The sequence below is a fragment of the Microtus pennsylvanicus genome, chromosome 8 (genome assembly GCF_037038515.1).
Source record: "Microtus pennsylvanicus isolate mMicPen1 chromosome 8, mMicPen1.hap1, whole genome shotgun sequence".
Taxonomy (NCBI): Eukaryota; Metazoa; Chordata; class Mammalia; order Rodentia; family Cricetidae; genus Microtus; species Microtus pennsylvanicus.
Window position 1 is genome coordinate 28,183,508 of NC_134586.1, and position 18,804 is coordinate 28,202,311.

Sequence of the window (18,804 nt, forward strand, 5' to 3'; positions counted from 1 at the left end):
AGTTGGACAAGATATTTAACAGGTAGGACAAGGTAGTTACTTGGTGGTATCGGATAGCAAATTACTAGGCGGGACTAGATAGTAACGAGGTGGGACTATGTAGTTACTAGGTAGAAACGTTACTAGATGGAAATAGTTACTGGATGGGAATAGATAGCTATCAACTTGCATTCCAGTGTAGGTCTGCAGGGCCCAGAATCCGCAGCCCTTCCTGGATGATTAGTGTGGCTGAACCTCCCGAGAGAGGATGCAGCACACAGTCTTAGCTGTGTGAAAGCTCCAGACTGCCGTGGTCAGATGTGGAGAGAGCCTATATGCTCAACAGCTCTTGAAGAGTGGGGCCTGGTGCTGTTGTCAGATGGGCAGCTTAAACAGCGATTTGGTTCTTGAAGGGGGCATGATGCTTTCTGGGTGCTCCTCTGCATCTCACCTGCTCTCCCTGTCTGCTTGTTTGTCTTCTTGGCTGACAGAATCCTCCAGTGTCAGCCTGGGGCTTTAGTGTGTGGCAGTAGGTGCTTGCTTGTGCGTATGTGTGCATGTAGCAGGGAGGGTGGGGGGACAGCCCTTGAAACACTCAGGCTTGGCTCTCTGACCTGTAGAGACAGTGAGGACATCTGACCAGTAGATATTCATGGGGCCTGGCTCAGTTGCCTTCCTGTACCCCTTTCTGATAGGGCACCAGACAGTAAGAATGGAACCTTGCAGCCTGGGCTGACAGTCACTGTCCTGAGCAGGTTGGGGTGTGGTTAGGAAGAGGGGCTTGCGGTAGAGGGCCAGGAGCGCTAGCTTTCTGAAATACCCTCAGGGCCACCTCGTACAGACAGACCAGCACAAAGTAGTTTCAAAGCTGACTCAGAAGCCTACTCTTTGGGATGGGTCTGGGCTTCTAACTTGATGACTTCAGACACAACACAACCTTTGTAAGCTTTAGTTCCTTCCATTAGCAGTAGAGATTACTGTCTCTTTCCAGGTGTTTGGCAGTGGGACAGGGAGTTGGGGGTGAGGAGGCAATCACCACAGAGCCTCTGTAGGATCCTGTCTTTGCTGTCACCTCCCTAACACCAGCTCCAGTCTCCATTGCTGGTGGATCCTGGCCACCTCAGGACAGCAGTTCATAATAGTATGAACCTATTGTTTTGACTGGGCCCTGAGCCTTACTTTGCTCCTTGCCTTCTGGAGATCTTGGACAGATGTGATGGTGGCCATGTTTGTAAAGGGGAGATTAGTTAGACCCTGCTCACAGGTCATCTGGTGATACCAAGACACATGAGGGCAATGGCTCATCTTAAGAGGCATCCTTAGCTCTGCCCTGGGGCTGCTGGGGATTCATCAGGAAAGCAGCCGTTCAGATTCCCCCTGAGTGTAGAACTCTTGTCCTAGCCTAGCAGGCCTGTGACTCTAAGCATAAATGCTATGGCATGAGGTGACACTGGACATGGGGGCAGGAGATGGTTTGGAACAAGTAGTCTCTAGGGCATATTCCTGCTTCAGAGTTTGCTACTTCTGTGAGAGTTTAGTCGGTCCCTTTTCCCTACAGTTTTCACCCATTCCTTTCCTCTCATTGGGTTCAGTGCTGGTTAGTTTTTTGTCAACGTGGCACAAGCCCAGGTCAGGTGGGGAAAGGGAACCTCAGTTAAGAAAATGTTTCCCTCTGATTGGCCTGTAGGCAAGTCTGTCTAACATTGTCCTGATTAGTGATTGATACAGGAGGGCGCAGCTCACTGTGGGCAGTGCCACTTCTGGACAGGTGGTCCTAGGTTGTATAAGAAAGCTGGCTGAGCAAGCCAGTAAGCAGCACCCTCTGTGTTCTCTGCTTCTGCTCCTGCCTCTGGGTCCTTGGCTTGAGTTCCTGCCCCGGCTTCCCTTTGCGATGGACTACAAGCTATAAGCTGCAGTGAACCCTTTCCTCCCCAGGTTGTTTTTGGTCACAGGGTTTTATCATTGCAATAGGAAGCTAGTTAGAAGAGGCTCTGTGAAAGTGGCTGGGAACTTAGTTGTGGGAACCCAGATTGGGACTTTCTGTGAAGGCTCCCTTTCTTGCTTTCAGCGGTGGGTGTGGTATGATCTCTGCAGAAGAGTGCTGTTACATTAACCTACTGCTCACTGTGTCCTGCCCTGATGTTTCCATGGTGAGAGAACATCAGAGTATGCTGTTACTGGTGAGTGGACCCTGGGATGATGCTCTATAGCCCAGGCCATCACTACTCGTGGTAAGAAGACCCATTAGTAGGGCCTTGTACACTAAAGACAGGGCCTCCGCAAAGCTAGTATGCCCCATTCCTCTACAGAGCCGAACCGGCAAGGGGAGGCATTCCCTACCTCTGACCCCACAGAGCAGATTCTGCCTGGCTTTGTGGAGTCCTAAACCCTGGGGAGGTCGAAGACTCTCAACTTTGCTTCCAAACACTGAAAAACAAAATCTGTAGATTTCCATGAGGGGCCGCTTTGTGTAAACCCCCACTCACTGCTCTCCCTACAGTGTATGCATGGGTCCACTGGTGACAGGCATGAGCCATGAACTGTCATGGAAATGGGGTTTTGGGGGGAATCCTTCCTGGGGCAGACAGAGCTCTTTACCCCAAGCTCACATGAGGAAAATGAAATCAAATGTAATCTAAATAAATAAAAGGGGGGAAGAAGTATTCAGAGATCTGTGTTTACTCTGGCACGCGACTGGCCTCCACTGCTCTTGACATATTAGGAAAAAATTTTGGCGGGGGTCCACTCGAAGCACTTAAAAGGCATATGTTTCTCTTCAGAATACAAGGGGCTTGGAATGCATCGTTTAAACAGAATTCTTACGAATCTCTGATTCATTAAAAAATATATAGATGTATGTTTGTTTCACTTGTGTTAACAGCGGCATTGATTTCCTTAACTCCTTTCTCAGACCATTTGAAATCATTATTTTACTGACTATTTTTGCCAATTGTGTGGCCTTAGCGATCTATATCCCCTTTCCAGAAGATGACTCCAATGCCACCAACTCTAACCTGGTAAGTCTGGAGCGTCTGCGTTTCTTACTACTTGTGGCAACTGAGCTTACGCCACATGGGTTCTGGGTGCGAGGTCGGAGAGAAGTGAGATGTGTGTTTGACAGGTGCCAGGGCTTGGCACAGCTCAGATCGTCGGGGCATTTTGTTTTTTATTCTGATCAGTACCTGCCTTACCACGGTCTACTTCCTGATCGGAAGACTGTTCCAATCAGGCGGCGATGAGCCGTGCGCGCGTAGGGGTGCGAGAGTGGTGGCTGTTGTGTGACACAAATGCTCGGCTTAAGTCTTGAGTGCAGGTGTTGGAGTGAGCGTTCTTGGATCATCAGTTGTATTTTGAGTGCCGCTGTTCCATTGTGAGGCTTTGCTTCCGTGATCATAGCATTCTGCATGATTACATGATAAATAATTTCTAGGAAGCTTTTAGCAAAGTTTTCTTTTGCGGCCAAGAGGTATCATTGAGTTAAAATGGCTTTATTTTTATTTTATTTTTTTTTATTTTTTTGGGAAAGGCGGCTTTCCATTTGGATTGCACAGAGGCCAACACTGGCAATTTGGGGTTAGAATTTGTCCATGGAAAAAGTGGAGAGCGTGTTTACTTTTGGCTGAGTGTGAAGTCATTGCAAATGCAAAGGTCTTTGCTGGTCTGGGCATGTGAGGCAAGCTCTGGAATGCACTTGGCAGAGCTGGGGCTGCCTGGAGAGCTCCAGCAAAAGCCTGCAGAGGACTCTCGACTTTCTCCTACTTGCGCCCAGACATCGGTAGTCTCCATGTGATTTTCCCAAAGCATGTTTGATCATCGAGCCCATTGTCTTCTCTGTCACTGGTGCCTTCTAGTTCGATGAGATTGGACTTGCATGGGGTCGGTTTAGGAGAAACAGGAATGTTAGGGGATTTTCCTTCCTGTAGTTGTGGCTCCTGATGCTGTCAAAGGGGGGTGTCCCATTTCTTGCAAACCTTCTGCATTTTCAGAGATTAAATCTCTCAACTTGTGGGTCTCGACCTCTTTGAGGGTCACATGTAAGATATCCTGCATATCAGATATTTACGTTATGATTCATAACAGCAACTTTATAGTTATGAAATAGCAATGAAATAATTTTTGGTTGGGAGGAACTGTGCTAAAGGGTCACAGCACTAGGAAGGTTGAGAACCTCTGGATTAGATGCACTTTTTAGAATTCGCTCCAATTTCCTCAGCTTTTGCTATTAGCTACAGACCTGTACTAGGGAAGGTGTTATATCATGTGTATGGGCTGGGGTTCTTCTGTGTCTCATGGCTAGTATGGGGGCCATGTACTGGGGATAGCTTCCCAAGGTCCCCGAGATAGGCATCAAATACTGAATGATCGTATGGCTAGAGTCAGTAGGCAGGACGTGTTCTCTGTAGTCCATGCAGCCCTGTAGGTATGACCTTGTTTCTTAACACAAAGAAACCTTTTCCATGTCAAGATTGTATGAGCTAAAGTGCCATCCCAAAGCAGGATCATTTCCCATTGGTTCTGTCTCTTTGAAGTGTTTGCCTCTCTCCTCTGCTGCCCTTCCTTTGAGCTCTTGTCCCGTCATTTAACCTGAGGGAGCTTCAGAAGCAGCTCTGGTTGGAACTAATTCATATCTGTTCTCAGACCAATGTATCCGTGGCTGGCTAAAACCCACAGCCTCTCTCTGTGAGATGGCGGCCTGGTAGGTGATAAGGAGCCAGCGTTGAACTTGCTCTTGGGGTGGCTAGACTCAGGAGATGATGGAGGGGTGGCAGTTTGCTTCCAACCACAACAGAGTGATGAAATGTTTTAAAACTAGAACTTACCAAAAAAAAAAAAAAAAAGAAAGGAAAAAAGAAAAAAGAAAAGAAAAGAAAACCAAGTTGGATAGTCAACGTTGGGTAGATTTTATGGCAAGTTAGTGATTCTTTGATGTACCTGTGGCTCTCATCCCCTTTCTCTGCCCTGGAGAGGAGGACATGTAACCAACTGGTTGGTGGGGGAGGCGGGAACCAAGGATGAATTTGAAAACCCTATAAACCAAACAACCAAGCCCCGCCCCACATGTGGGCGGAAGTACTCTACTGTGGAGATACCCTGGGAGTGCTGTGGCCTGGAGTCTGCTCCTCCTTCTCTAAGGCATCCCTCCTTGACAAAGTCTTCACACCTCCTTTTCCCTCAGCAGTTTTGACTTGTCTTCCTCCATAAACAGGAACTTTGCCAGCGATTGATCCTGCGCCTCTCATTTTCTTTCCCTCTCTCTCCTTGATCTCATCTCTCTTCCCTAGCACAGCAGGAAAGCCTTTCCCTAAGGATACAACTTCTAGGACTTGCTTCTCCAGCTCTGGACCCCTCTGCACCTCGGCAGTACTTCCTACAGTAGAGGCTCTTGGGCCTTGCAGCTCCTGTGCTCGCCTGTCTGGAGATTTTAACTGTGCACAGACCGTGTTGAACCCCTTCCCATTCTCAATCATTTGTTTAAGTTTCCTGTGTCTTAGTTTCTTCTTCTATGAAGTGAGAACAGTAGTGCCTACGTCACAGGCTTGGGGTGAGTTGACAGAGTCAGATCGTAGCAGTTCTTAGCAGTTCTTTGGAGGGCACTGTAGGAGGGGATGAAGTGGGGCTTCCCAATGCTGGGTGTTGTTACTGCCTTTTCCCAGATTGCATGGCCACTTCTGCTGTCCAGGCTCTTCTTTTAGTCGTACATCTCGGCTCTTGTGGTCCTTTGGTAAATGTTCACAGCAGGAGTCAGGTGCTACCATGAGAGATAGAACCCATGGCTAATAGGGAAAGTGATGCGTGGGTAGATGTCCGCATAGTGCAGGGTCTTACGGGAGGCGATTTCAAGGTCAAAATAGGTATTTGGAGCTGAGGCCCGTGTGTAAAGCCATGTGGTCACACTTTATAGTGCAGTACTAGCTTGGAGTGAACGAGAAGAGCCAGGTGACAGGACGCTCAGCGTATGCCAACCGCTGGACTCCACGGCAGCCAATGGGGAGTCCCTTGCGTCTCTGAGACTAGGAGAGAGTCTCGCAGGGTGAGTGAGGTGCTGAGATTGTGCCTCAGTGTTTGTGAAGAGGAAATGAGTGTTGCAAGTTTAGGCTGGCAGTGACGGTAGGTCCAGAGATGGGGGTGGGGTGCGATTAGGAAACAAACTTTTATGACCACATGCAAGCTGTGGTCTTGGGACGTTGATATGTATGCACTGTGTTATAAGCTAGAAGGACTTCAGGAGGGTCCCACAGAAGGGGCCTGAGGGACTGGCCTAGTGAGGATCTGTGGAACATGTGAATGGAGATACCTCCAGCTCATGATGAGGGGGGAGATGAGGGAGGAAGGTGAAGAGGGAGAGGAGGGTCCGCAGGACAGAGAGCACCAGGAACAGAAGGCCCGTGTTAGACTCTGCGAGCTCCGCTGCTTATGGAGGTAGTAAAGGGAGGCGAGCCAGAAAAGGACTCGTGGAAAGTGAAATCCCGTGGCGGGGCCTTGTAGGCCAAGAGGAAGTTATAAAGTACCTCACAGGGACTCGTTGATGGCTAGGCTTGTCGTTACAGTGACCAGAATCAGGTGGCAAGAAGGCTGCGCTGACTGAGATGCTGGGGTGAACTTAGGCTCTAAGGAGAAGAGACCCTTGGTCTGAGTGTGGCTTCATCTGTCTTGACCCAGGGGGTGTGTCTCAGCTGCTCACGGAGGCTCTCTCTGGCCGAAACAGTCCTCTGACAAAAGTATTCACTGCCCCTGGAAAGAAGCTTGAGAGTCCCCCCCAACAGGTTACTAGTTTGTCTTACTAGAGAATTGCCATTTCAGAGTGCCGACTTGAGCCCCAGCAGGGGAGAGACCAAACTGTGTCTGAAGCCAGGGTTCTCAAACTCTCTGACTTGAGAATTGTACTGCACCTGGGGACATACATCTATGTTCCCAGACCTGCCCTGATTCTGAATCTGGAGTGGGGTCCGTGTAGTCTGTGTTTTTCAGTTTTTTTTATGCTTCTGAAGCGCGTGGCGGGGGGGTATGCCTTGCTCTTTGTGAAAAGTGATCTAGAATGTTCTCTATTGTGTGAGTGACTCCACCCTCAGCTCCCTACACAGTCGGTCTCTGTCTACCCACAGCTCTCTTGAGGATCCAAACAGTAAGATGACACATGTCAACTGCTGGGAGGTCTCCCACTCTGCTGGGAGCAAGAGCAGTTTGTTTAGCAAGGCATGCTCGCCCCAGTACAGAGCCGCTAAACTCGCATGTGTGCCTGCTCCTAGTCTCGGTTTCTCTTGCAGCTCTCCCAGCTCCCATTCGTCCCCATTTCTAACACTTGGCTTACTTTTGTTAACAGATTACAAACAGTCCAGAGCAAAGCCATAGTTTTATTTTTAAGGTAGCTCCTTTGTCTAAGTGAGTTTATGTGGTGTATGCCACATCTAGCGCACATTTCCGCGGCCACATCATCTTGGTTACCTTTTTTTCTTGGTACTAGTGAGTGAGTGAGGCTGAACTGGCCAATGGCATGACATTTCCGTTGTTCCTAATCGCTGTCCTGTTGTTGACCATGCCACCCACGGTGAAGTACATCATTTATAGCACGGCCACTGTGAGCCCCACCTGCCGACAGCTGTTAGTCTGTAGGTAAATTCTGCCGTGCCTGGCGAACAGCCTCTGCCAGCCTAGGGAACCTATTGTGTGTGCCGAATGCCCGGCTCTCTGTAAACCCTGAAGTTCACAAAGACTTGGCTGGAGTTGACTGTTAAGAGGACATGCTGGCATTTGATGTTTTGTGGAGAACATGTACCATGTGCTTTCTAAGCAAGGGCCAGACCTGAGTGCCATTAGAGAGGAAGGCAGAGCAAGAAGGAGAATTACGTGAGCCCGGCCTTTTCCTCTTCAGAGTTTGGAGTGACGAGCTTGGGACATGACAGTCCCATGCACTGTTGTAAAATCAGGGCAATTCACTGCGCTCTCATCTGCTGTGAAGGTTAAATGAGGTGGTTGTGAGAGGCGTGGAGCCATGCCCTGGTGTACTGGGCTAGCAGACACTTCCGTCCATTAGAACTAAAGACTGCCACCCAGATGTCTGGGAGCATGCTAGGATCTGCAAGCCTCAGGGTGACCTCAGCCTCAGAAGGCGAATGCAGGAGGATGGCTGTGTGTCTGGGCTTTAACCTGGATAAGCTGATGCATAAGGAGGGAGCCTGGAAGGGACAATTCTGTGACCCCTCCCCCACTGCCTGCCCTGCCACCAGTCAGTAAGCTCAGGGACTCAGTGTGTCCCCATTCTTGGACATTACTAGGTTGAAGCCTGGCCTGCATTTTGACTGCTCCGTGTTCTGAGGTGTGATTCCTGCTGGCCAGGCCCGAGGGATGACTAACAATGCCTGTGTGAGTTTCTCTACACTCCTCTCGGTGATCTGTAGTTAATTCCGTAGTCAGTTTTGCCTGGGAGTGAGCTGTCTTTCTCTGTACAGCTACAACAATGGCATGACAAGCAGGTTTTCCTGCTGCCATCTGTGTGTCGTCCTATTTGAGCAGACATGCTGTGTAAGTGTACGAGGGCTGTAACGTACACACTGCGTAACCACAGTCATGAGCCACAGCACCCCTGTTTGCTTCTGTAAACCTCCTCCTTCACATAGAGAGGCGGCACGAGGCTGCAGAAGGCAGCTTGTTTTTAAGTGAGAGGAAAAAGCTTAGACCGGCACACACGAAAAGACTTTGACAGAGCAAGGCCTCCAGTTAAAAAAGAACCAAACCAAAAAAACCCCCAAACGAAACAAAACAACAACAAAACCAAAACAAACCAAAAAACAAAACAGCAGTAAGTGTGTGTGAGCAAAATCAGAATGGGGCGGGGGGTGGGGGTGGAGGGGAGCTGTGCTGTGCAGGGAGAGGCCTGCACTGTGGCCCGCGGTCAAGCGCTTAGCTTAACTTCGGTTGTGTCTTTTTTGGCAGAGAGAACGTAACACCTTTATTGCAACTCCTCCAGGTGCTAGAGATTTGCATATACTATTTATAATCCCCCACTGACACATGGCCATTTTTATTTCTTTGTGTCCTTAAAGTGGGGATTTAGTTCATCTTGTCCGAGACTGGATCTCAGGTGACTGGCCCCTGCCTGGCTCTCGATAAACGATTTTGTCGAGTGAAATGACTGAAGGCCGCCAGGCTTTGTTCTTCCTTCGTGCATGCGGGCAAGGAAATGAAGGCTTATAGAAGTAAGAAGACTTGGCGAACAAGAGGCAGAAAGAGAGTTGCAACGAAAGTTGGAACAAAAGTACAGCATGGGCCTTTCGCACCGGTCTTTGTGGAAAATGTTTCAAAGATGAAGCTGTGACAGTCCTAGCAGATATTTTGAAAAAGCCAACCAAACCAAAACAAGATCAAACTTGTTCTTTTTCAAAAGCAAACTTAATTCATTTGAAGCTAAATGGAGTTAAGCAAATTGTTCTAAGACTTCTCTGAATCTACTTAAATACTTTTTTGGGGGGGGGGGGCAGTGGGTGTGATGCCGGCCATGGAGCACAGGGTCTTCTGCCTGCTAGACACATGCTCTGTACCTGAGCCCCAGTCCCGACACTGTCTCCTGATGCCTGCTAGACACATGCTCTGTATCTGAGCCCCAGGCCCGACCCTGTCTCCTGATGCCTTCTAGACACATGCTCTGTACCTGAGCCCCAGGCCCGACCCTGTCTCCTGATGCCTTCTAGACACATGCTCTGTATCTGAGCCCCAGGCCCGACCCTGTCTCCTGATGCCTGCTAGACACATGCTCTGTACCTGAGCCCCAGTCCCGACCCTGTCTCCTGATGCCTGCTAGACACATGCTCTGTACCTGAGCCCCAGGTCCGACCCTGTCTCCTGATGCCTGCTAGACACATGCTCTGTACCTGAGCTCCAGTCCCGACCCCGTCTCCTGATGCCTGCCTACCTGAGCCCTAGTGCCGACCCCGTCTCCTGGCTTTAACACAATAATGACAAACACAGCTGACAAATCTGTGTCATCAGAAATTTTGTGGTGCTCCATGATGGGTGCCAGTTGTTACTGGGGACACTGGGATCCCTTCTTAAGGTTTTTCGTCTCCTCAATTAAAGAATTTGAGGACGACTCAGAAGGAAGATTGGAGACAATTTTATTAGTGTTTAAAAGGAAACCACAGGCTAGGAAAGCTGTCAATTTTGGCAGCTGTTCAGAGGAGAAGGGAAAAGAGCCACGGGTTTCACATGGAGGTTCAGCAAGAAGCCCCATGGCAAAAGGGGGTCAGCTTCAGAGCAAGAGTGACAAGGGCCAGAGTCTAGAGAAAGCGACCTTAGACTCTCAGAGCCCCTGAGACAGTGGGAGGCACAGACCTACCAGAGCTCCAGACTTCTCAGGAACTGTGCAGAGAGCAAGATCCTGGGAAGGAAAAGCAGGCTGTCTCACCAAGACAATACTTATTCCTCCACCTCTTAAGAGGAAGCCACTTTCCTGGGGGTGGGGTTAGGTACTTCTTAGCCAGGTCATTGACTAGTCAAACTCCATGAACCTTGTGTTTTGTGTAGCTCGGAAAGTTGGGTTTCTGTTCAGGCCAGAGGCAGACTCTACTCTCTAGCCTAGGAAGAAACAGCTTTCCCTGAGTGGCTCTGGCGATATTTGTATGTGCAGTTGCTGTCCTGTGTACCTTCAGACACAAATGTGCTTAGATATTGTGGGCTGGATATGAGTACTGCTCTGCTTTATTGACGTGGCCACCAAAGCTCAGAGACCATAAACTATTTGCCCATGGAAGATTAGTGTGAAATGATTATGGGATATGTACTGCCTGTTTGTGATCTTATCATCCCGGCCAAGGTGTCTGTCTCCCCATATCTTATGGTTGTTCCTCATTTCTGGCCCGACCAGGCAGAGGAGGCACAGGTTCCTCAGAAAACTTCATAGAGGTTTAAACCACAGTGTAGGTGATGAGTTTGGGCTAGGACCTGGTGAGGCAAGGCAGAAACACACACACACACACACACACACAAACCAAAACCAGCAGGGAGCCTTAGATTTCTGGTTGAGAGCGTGGCAGTTCACGTGGGGTGGCAAGGCCCTTGGTAGATGTGTGGCTGATCAGGGTGCCTAGGTTATTGTTTGACTCCGCGTTAGCACGCTTACTGTTTCCGGGGGAGAAGGCAGTGTCTGCTTTGCATTTGCCCGTGTAACACAGGAGGGGGTCACTTTGAAGTCTAAATATGATGACCCCTCTTGCTCTGTGTTCACTAATCCCTGTTCACTCTAGGGGAAGTCAAGTTGACTCCTCATGTAGTGGAACCTTTTCCCAGGTACTTTGGCACTTACACATATGTGAAGAAAGCCTTCTAGAATATAAAATAGAGACCCCTGGATCCTTAAGAATAATGAACATATTCCATACTCTTTTGGGGATTGCTTCATCACTAGGAAACTGGACTTTGAGACTTGCAGCAATCCTGTGAAGCCATCAGGGGACATAACGACTTGCAGTGTGCCTTTGCAACGCGCCCTGGTGTGAAAGGTTTGGGGTCCACTGCTCCGGCTCCTGCCATCTTCTCTTCCTTCCTCTCCTGTGGACTCGGGAAGTCATCCATGGTCCTTGCTAGCTGTGTACAAAGTAAAGGCAGATAGGCTTTGATGGCTGGCTTACCTGTGAATGAGCTACGTTAGCTCTGGGGACGGCACTGTTGAGTTTGGCTGCGCGGTGCCTGTCCCCCACTACTCGCTCTGTTCTCGCGACTGTTCCTGTGTGAGTGAGGCACTTGGATCTGTGCCTTCTGACAACTTTAATGTCAGCACTCACTGCTGGCAGTGTTTTAAGTACACGACATGTGTTAACTCATTTAGTCTTTTCAACAACCCCATCAGACTCCGGGTAGAATTACAGTCAGCCCTTCACTTTCTTATTTATGTATTTCACTGACATAACAGGGAGTGTGCATATTTGCCATAGTCACCCTCTTTTTAAATAGAGGAGAGGCGCAGCAAGCTAACTTGTGTGAGGTCACAGCCTGGGAATCAAAACAGTAGTTCTGAGGTCCCATCCGAGCAGGTGGCTCCTGAGTCTGTACCCTTACCTGCTGTGTGGCGTGACCTCCCTGAGGTGTGGGAGGAAGTGGGTCTCCTATATCAGGAGTGGAGGTCCTCAGGGTGTTCTGTGTCTTTGAGTATCCTAGGGTCCACTTGTCTACCAGGGGAGGGCATGTGCTGGCTCCTGAGACATGGGCTTTGGTTTGAGACCTGGCTTTCCCATGGACCAGTGACTCATGTTAGCTGAAATCTCCAATCACAGAGGACTCTAGGCATTTTCTTAAATAGAGAAAACATTGTGAATTGGAATAAGAGGTGCACTTCCTGAGACAGGTTTACAGCCAGAAAGAGAACTCGGAAAGCTGCGTGTGAGCTCCAGGTCTCCTGGGATCTGTCAGGTGGTAGCCTCAGGACTGGGAACAACAGGTAGGGGGCTATAAGGACATCCAGCTATGGGTACCCATCCTGAAGGCGTCCTTCCCCTACCTATCAAAGTACAATCGAGCTCCTCCACGGCTCTCTTACACAGTGCGGCTTCGCTGGAGACATCTGAGCAGCCAGGTTTTGTGGAAATACCACAGAACTGTATCTAACAGGCTGGGTACCGGACCAAGAGGAAGTTGAACTGGCTGCTGTGGTCGTGGGGTCTGATCCACCTCTACCACTGACTACCGATTAGGCTTTGCCAGTGTCCCGCCGTGGACGTGAGACTTCTTAGTTGTGAAATACAGATAATAACGCAGTGGGCCATGGAGAGTCAAGTGAGAAAATGCATAGGAATTCTGGGAAACAGAAAAAGTCCCACAACTGCGCTTACTGCGGCTATTAAAGCAACATGGATATTCTGTCTCTGGAATGTTTACTCTGTGTTTCTGGCACATTCCTCTGTGAACCTTTCCCCTTAGCCTCAAGATAACTTTGAGATGTAAAAGAGGTAAAAGCCAAGTTCCAAATTTAGTTTCTGACCTTTCTAAGATGGATGGAGAGCGGTGTGGCTGTCACCTGCTTTCTGGAGAGCTGGATGGACCGCTCTGGTTGGGAAAGTGCTTTTGTATGTGCACAGACTGGAGTGACGGCCCCTCACTCCATGGCTGGAGGACTCATTCAGAATGCTTCTCACTTCTGGGTCCAGCTTACCTCTCTGAACTGACCCACTGCGCTGTGTGATAGCTTCTTTTTATCCTGATTCATCTGCACGGACTATTTTCAAATAAAGTTGCGTTCCCAGGCTTGACCATGAGATCATAAATAGACCTTTCTGAAGGGCACAGTTCAGCGTCTGCTCACAGCAAGAGGGAGTAGGCAATCACATGTGCCCAGCTCCTGGTGCAGTGCCTGGCAGTTGGTAAGAAGCTCAGGAGTGACTGCCCAGCCTTGACTGTGCTGGTGTTGGGACAGTGAGGGCTGTGAGCATGTCTCGCTGCAGCGATTAGGTCTGGTGGCCCTTACTCATTTAGCTCCACTGTCACTTATCTCTGGACTCCTTCCTTCTCCCTCCACTTGCTGAGTGTCCTTAGACTAGCGTTTGCTTTCTGTTTGTTCAGAAGAGAGTCTGGTAAGGTGTTCTTAGATATTCCAGACATCGCTGCCTCCCTTCCTGATGAGTAAGCCTGCTGACATCCTAGTGCACCCGTGTACACGCTGGTTCAGAGACTTCCTGGATGGCAGCTGTGTTCTGGGAGTGTGCTGGAAATACAAAGCCACACAAAGGCTGGCCAGCACCACAGGGATGTCCCTCATTTCCTCTGCTCTCTACCCTAGAGGCAGTCTTGGTTCCTGTGCTTCTGATGGATGAGATTTCAGAAGCAACGCAGTAGCGGAGTAAGCCGTCAAGAGCGATTAGCGCGAACAACAACCTGCTTTTTAGGTAGAGTGGGCTGGCTTGCGCAGCTTCCACCCTTCTGCTAGCATGGTGCTTTTCTCTCTCTCCCGATGAGCCTGTCCCTGGTGTCTCTCTCAGCGTAGGCTCTTCTAGGAAGAAAACTTTTTTTTTTTCTGGGAAGCCCATTTTACACGGAATTCTGTCTAAGTAAATATATAAAGATGCAGGAATGTGTATGGGACTTAAGCTCTTAACACTGAAATGCTTACTCAGGGAAAGGGCAGTGGCCCTCTGCGTATTCCTCTAGCTGTTATGGACCACTGTCAGTGATTGCATCCTGTTGTTGAGGCCCTGAGCTGGCCCATCTGGAGTTGGCCACCACTGCTGTCTTTCCACCCTGATCATCAGCCAGGAGCCACCATTATGTCTATATCCTGTTTTAAGATCTTGAGGAGGCCCACCTATGATTCTGGCCTCTTTAATTGGGAGGCCTGCTGGGTAGTCCTTCTGAAAGCTCACCTCCCGCCTAACACAAGGTTCTGTCCTTGGGGATCCTGCGTTCAGGCTCCGTACAGAGTCAGTGACATTGCCCGAAACTCAGTAGGCAGAGTAGTAAACGAGAGAGACTCAGGCAGGGCGCCATAAATGCCACAGGGACGAAGGTAAAAGAGGCCGAGAGAGAGTGAGCGGCATTGACAGTGGGTTGGTTAACACGGAAGGGCTCTCTGAGGAGGTGGCTGCTGAACAGCAACAGAGTCACAGGGATGAGAGGGGGCCAAGTGCGCAACACCCGTGAGAATCCTGCACATCGAGCACATCAGGGCAACGGGTTGGTGTGGAGAGGAACTCAGGGTGTCTGTGGTACCTGGAGTCAGGTGAAAGAGGAGATGCATGCACTCGGATAGAGGTACCGTGGACTCAATGAGGAGCCTGGGGTTTGTCCCAAGAGTGGGGTTGATGGTTAGTTAGCTGCTACCAGCCTTCAAAAGAACAGTGTCCTGCCTGACTGGATTAGAAGGAGGAGCTTTGAAAACTGAGTGACCATAGGACCCTTAGCTTTCCAAGAGAGCACTTGTGTGGCCGCCACCAGGCCCAAGTCTATCTTACTGAGAGTGCCCTGGAAGGTACAAGCTGCCCTCTCTAGAAGGGAAGGAAGTCTTAGGAAATGTGCCCCAATGGAGAGGGACTTGGGGTGGGTTCTTGGATGAGATTTCCCACCTCTGTACACTGGATTTTGGTAACCTAGACCTCATTTGCCTGATTAGCAAGGGGGGCTCCAGGTTTCTGCGTGTCTGGAAGCGCTTGGTCGTCATACAACCGGCCTGGGGTGAGGACATTCTTACCCGCACTCATTCTCTGCCATTTTTAATTGTGTAAATGAAAACCAGGTGTTTAAACGTGTGGAACGCTTTAGATGTGAAATCTCGTATGTCTGTGGTCACAGCATACCTTTTATTTCAGGTTTATTCATTTTTAACCTTACTTGCTTTTCATCGTTCATTAGCCGATTGTCACATAACCGGGCATCTGTTACGTTCTAGGCCCTGGGGAAGGGACATCCAGTTACAAAAGATATAGTATCTGCTAGCCTGTGTAGTTCCCAGTTTTCTGAGAACAACTTGGAGACTCACCCGATGACTGTGGAGGTCAGGTATCACCAGGCTGGTGGTTTGGGGAGAAGTGTGCATTTTCCTGGCATTTCTCTTCCTTGTCTCAATTTGCCTAATGATCATTTCTTGCTAATGGCGCTTTGAGGAGTCTGGAGAGGCCCCAAATTGCAGAGGGAAGTGCTAACAGGAACAGAAGTGCTGACCTGGCTGTGTGCCCCAGGGCAGGTCTCTTAACCTTCTGAGCCTCAGTTTCCATCTGTTACTTAGGGCTAATTGCACCTACATAACTACCGACTTTTGTGAGAAGCATTATCTCATTAGAGATAATGTTCTTAAAAGTGCTTTGGAATTTTGTGTAGCATCTTCAAATGGTAAGCATTGTTATTTTTATTATTGAGTGCTACTAATTCAGCACTAGAGGTGGTGAAGAAAGAAAAGGCCGTTGTTCTCACCATTGCTCCTTCCCCGCTGGGTACTGGGATGTGTATGGATGGAAGGGCCAGGCAGGGAAAGGCCATGAATAAGCCACGGAAGAATTCATGGTCAGACAGGGAGACAGCATTGCAGAGGGAGGACGAATAGGTCGCCTACAGGCTGTGGATCTTTCATGCTCCAACATTCTCTAACTATAGTCAGGAAAGGCTTTCCTGGGAAAGAAACATGAACGTAGCTGTCACTAACCAGAAAATAAGAATCATCTTGAGACTATCATGAATCTAATGAATATTTATTGGGTAGCAGGCAGTGTGCAGTGGGAGCCATATAAATACATTTTGGTTGGGGACTCAAGTACTTCCTAAGAGAAGATAAGTGTGGGTGCCATATTTCTTCTTGGAGAAAGAGTGTGGAAGTGCTAGGTCTTATGAGAGGCAGAAGAGGTACCTTGTTTAGGCCTGAGATTCCATGATAATCCCAGAAGACAGGATGTTCCACCAGAGAACCTTCTAGGCTTTTGCTGGTAGTTCCCCTTTATTTACAGCCTATTAGTAGAGTTGGAACATCTGCACCCGTATTCAGTCCTTCCTGTCCTTGTGCTCAGCGGAAGGATCAGACGAACTTTGCACCTCCCCACTGTTCCCTTTGCTTTGTTTAAGGACTTTGTAGGACCTGGCTGTGAATTTTAGAGGTCCTGACTCATTCAGGGTTCTTGTCTAAGGGTTTTTGAACCAAGCCAAGACCAAATGTGGGGGATGAGGTGTAAGGAGGAGACTGGAAAGGGGGAGGGTGGAGAACCTGTATACATCCAGAGATGGTTTAGGAAAAGGAGCGCCACACTCCCTGGGATCTCTGGGGCCTTCCCTTTATCACAGGTTGGTTCTGCTGAAGTCACAGCTCTGTCCCGGATCTGTCTCTGTTCCCCACCCTAGAACTGTAAAGTACAAGGCTTTCAGGCTGAGGACATCAGTGTGAAATGACAACATATAGCACAGCTTCGTGACAGTCCCTGGAGTGCCATGGCCTGCTTGTTTAATGTTTTAGAGACTTCAAAAGGATCCAGCTAACTTTCAGGAAGCCAGACTGACCAGAGAGGAGGAGGTAGAGACAGTGCACTGCCAGGAGAGGGAAGCAGATGTAAATCCTGCCCTTGAGCCGGGCCCCAGTGCCCCCTAGCCAACCTGCTTTTGTGTGACCCTAATACAATGGAAGGATCATCGACAATGGCTTTAGGCAACACAATACTAATTCCAGCAAAGCAGACTGCTCTCTATTGGTATGGGGTATCACCAAAATGCTCTTCTACTAAATACTTCCCAAGGGCTTGTCATACCGTTGTATGGCATTCTGTCTACTTTTCTAGATAGAGATAACCCCAGACTTCTGGAGAAATGGGGATGGGAAGGAACAGAAGAAGCATGTATCTCCTAACAACAATGTGCAAAAGGACACACTTCTTACCATCCCCTGACCGTATAGGGCCTGGTGTTTGGTAATTAAATAGGCTGAAGGTTTCCTCCCAGGTGAATCATTTGGGAAAGTTTCTCCCTAATGCTTGTTTTTTCATGTTCTTTGTCACTAATCTAGGAATTAGCACCACCAGTGTTCAGAGTCACACTGGAAAATAGTATGCCTAGGCACATCTGGCAAGAATTAGGACGATGCCAAGAATGAGGAATTCATGCAACTGTTGGGACCATGTTATGGTTTGTATGCTTCTATACATATACAGACAGAGTTATGCTCAGATAGGCAGACTCACATGCATGCACACACATTTGTATAACACCCATGGAGTCCTGAAAATAAGAAGGTCCCTGAGATGACACATAGGACGGTGGGGAAAAGGCCCAAGCGTGCATCACTCAGCAAAGGTCGTCTGCACAACTGCAGAAATCCAATGAATCTTTTGTGACCCGAGCCTGACAGATGGTCACGGAAGTGTTGCCTGTGCGCATCTATGAAAACACGGCATTGGGAAGACCTGCCGTAAAAACAGACCTTTCATTTTAAGACTCACCCCTTTCACTGACAAACATCCAGCCACCGCTGAACAACTTCACGCTATCATTTTGTGTATTCCACTAAGCCCCCCCCCCAACTCCCCACCCAGCATCCTAGGCTCCTGATTTTGAGGAGTACATTAGTCTTGGGTTCTCTGTCACACCTTCCCTTTAGTTCCCAGTTACCTTAGGTTACACAAACATCACCTCCTAGTAGTTTTCTCCTGCATATATTGCTTACCAAGAAGTTTTCAAATTGTAATTTTGTAATCTTTAATCCCGGTAACCATTTTGCTAGGGAGATGTTTTCAGCTCTCATTTAGCAAAGAAACAATTCAGAGGCAAAGTGAACCTAGCTAGGACCACACAGCTAGGAGATGGAGGAGCCCAGAATCAAATACAAATTCTGTGTTTTTCAAATCACACAGAACTTATTCTCTTTAATGTATGGAAGCTTTTGCTTCCATGTCTACCCCGGTAATGGAGTAAGAAGGGTTGAAGATGTTTTAAGGTCTGTGATTGCAAGGGTGAGTAGGAGCAGGATGTGTTGTAGTAACTGTGCCTTCTGGTTTTGTGCACCGCTCAAGGTGGGTTGCTGGCTATCCCTAGGACCCCCGCTTTGCATCAGGTCGAGATCAGCCTTAATAGCTTCTTTATTCCTTCCTCCCTTTCTCCTTCACCTCTTTCTCCTTCTTTTTTTGCCTTTCTGGTAATATAGAATTCAGTTTTTTTCTGAGGTTATCTGTAAAGACTTGGGAGGTGATATTTTGGATTTGGGAAGACGTGGTCTTTTTGGGCTGGGGTTCACTTGAGCAGCAGCAGAAGACTTAGGTGTAACATTTGGGGTAGTGTAGGATTCCTTAGAAACTGGTTGAGCTGTTTTCATTTTAGGACTCAAAAGGTGCTTGGGTGTGGGATTGAGGAAGAAAGGACAGCTAAACTGCCTTGAGATTT

At 48.7% G+C, this 18,804-nt stretch overlaps 1 protein-coding gene across 11 annotated transcripts in view; it reads left to right on the plus strand.

The window, feature by feature from the left end:
• Nucleotides 1–18,804, plus strand: part of Cacna1c (calcium voltage-gated channel subunit alpha1 C) — a 660,622-nt gene that overhangs the window by 159,485 nt on the left and 482,333 nt on the right. For all 11 annotated transcript variants that reach the window (XM_075982990.1, XM_075982987.1, XM_075982992.1 and 8 more), the window contains exon 3: nucleotides 2,891–2,996. In XM_075982990.1, coding sequence (XP_075839105.1) covers nucleotides 2,891–2,996 — 106 coding nt within the window. The remainder of the gene's footprint in view (nucleotides 1–2,890; nucleotides 2,997–18,804) is intronic.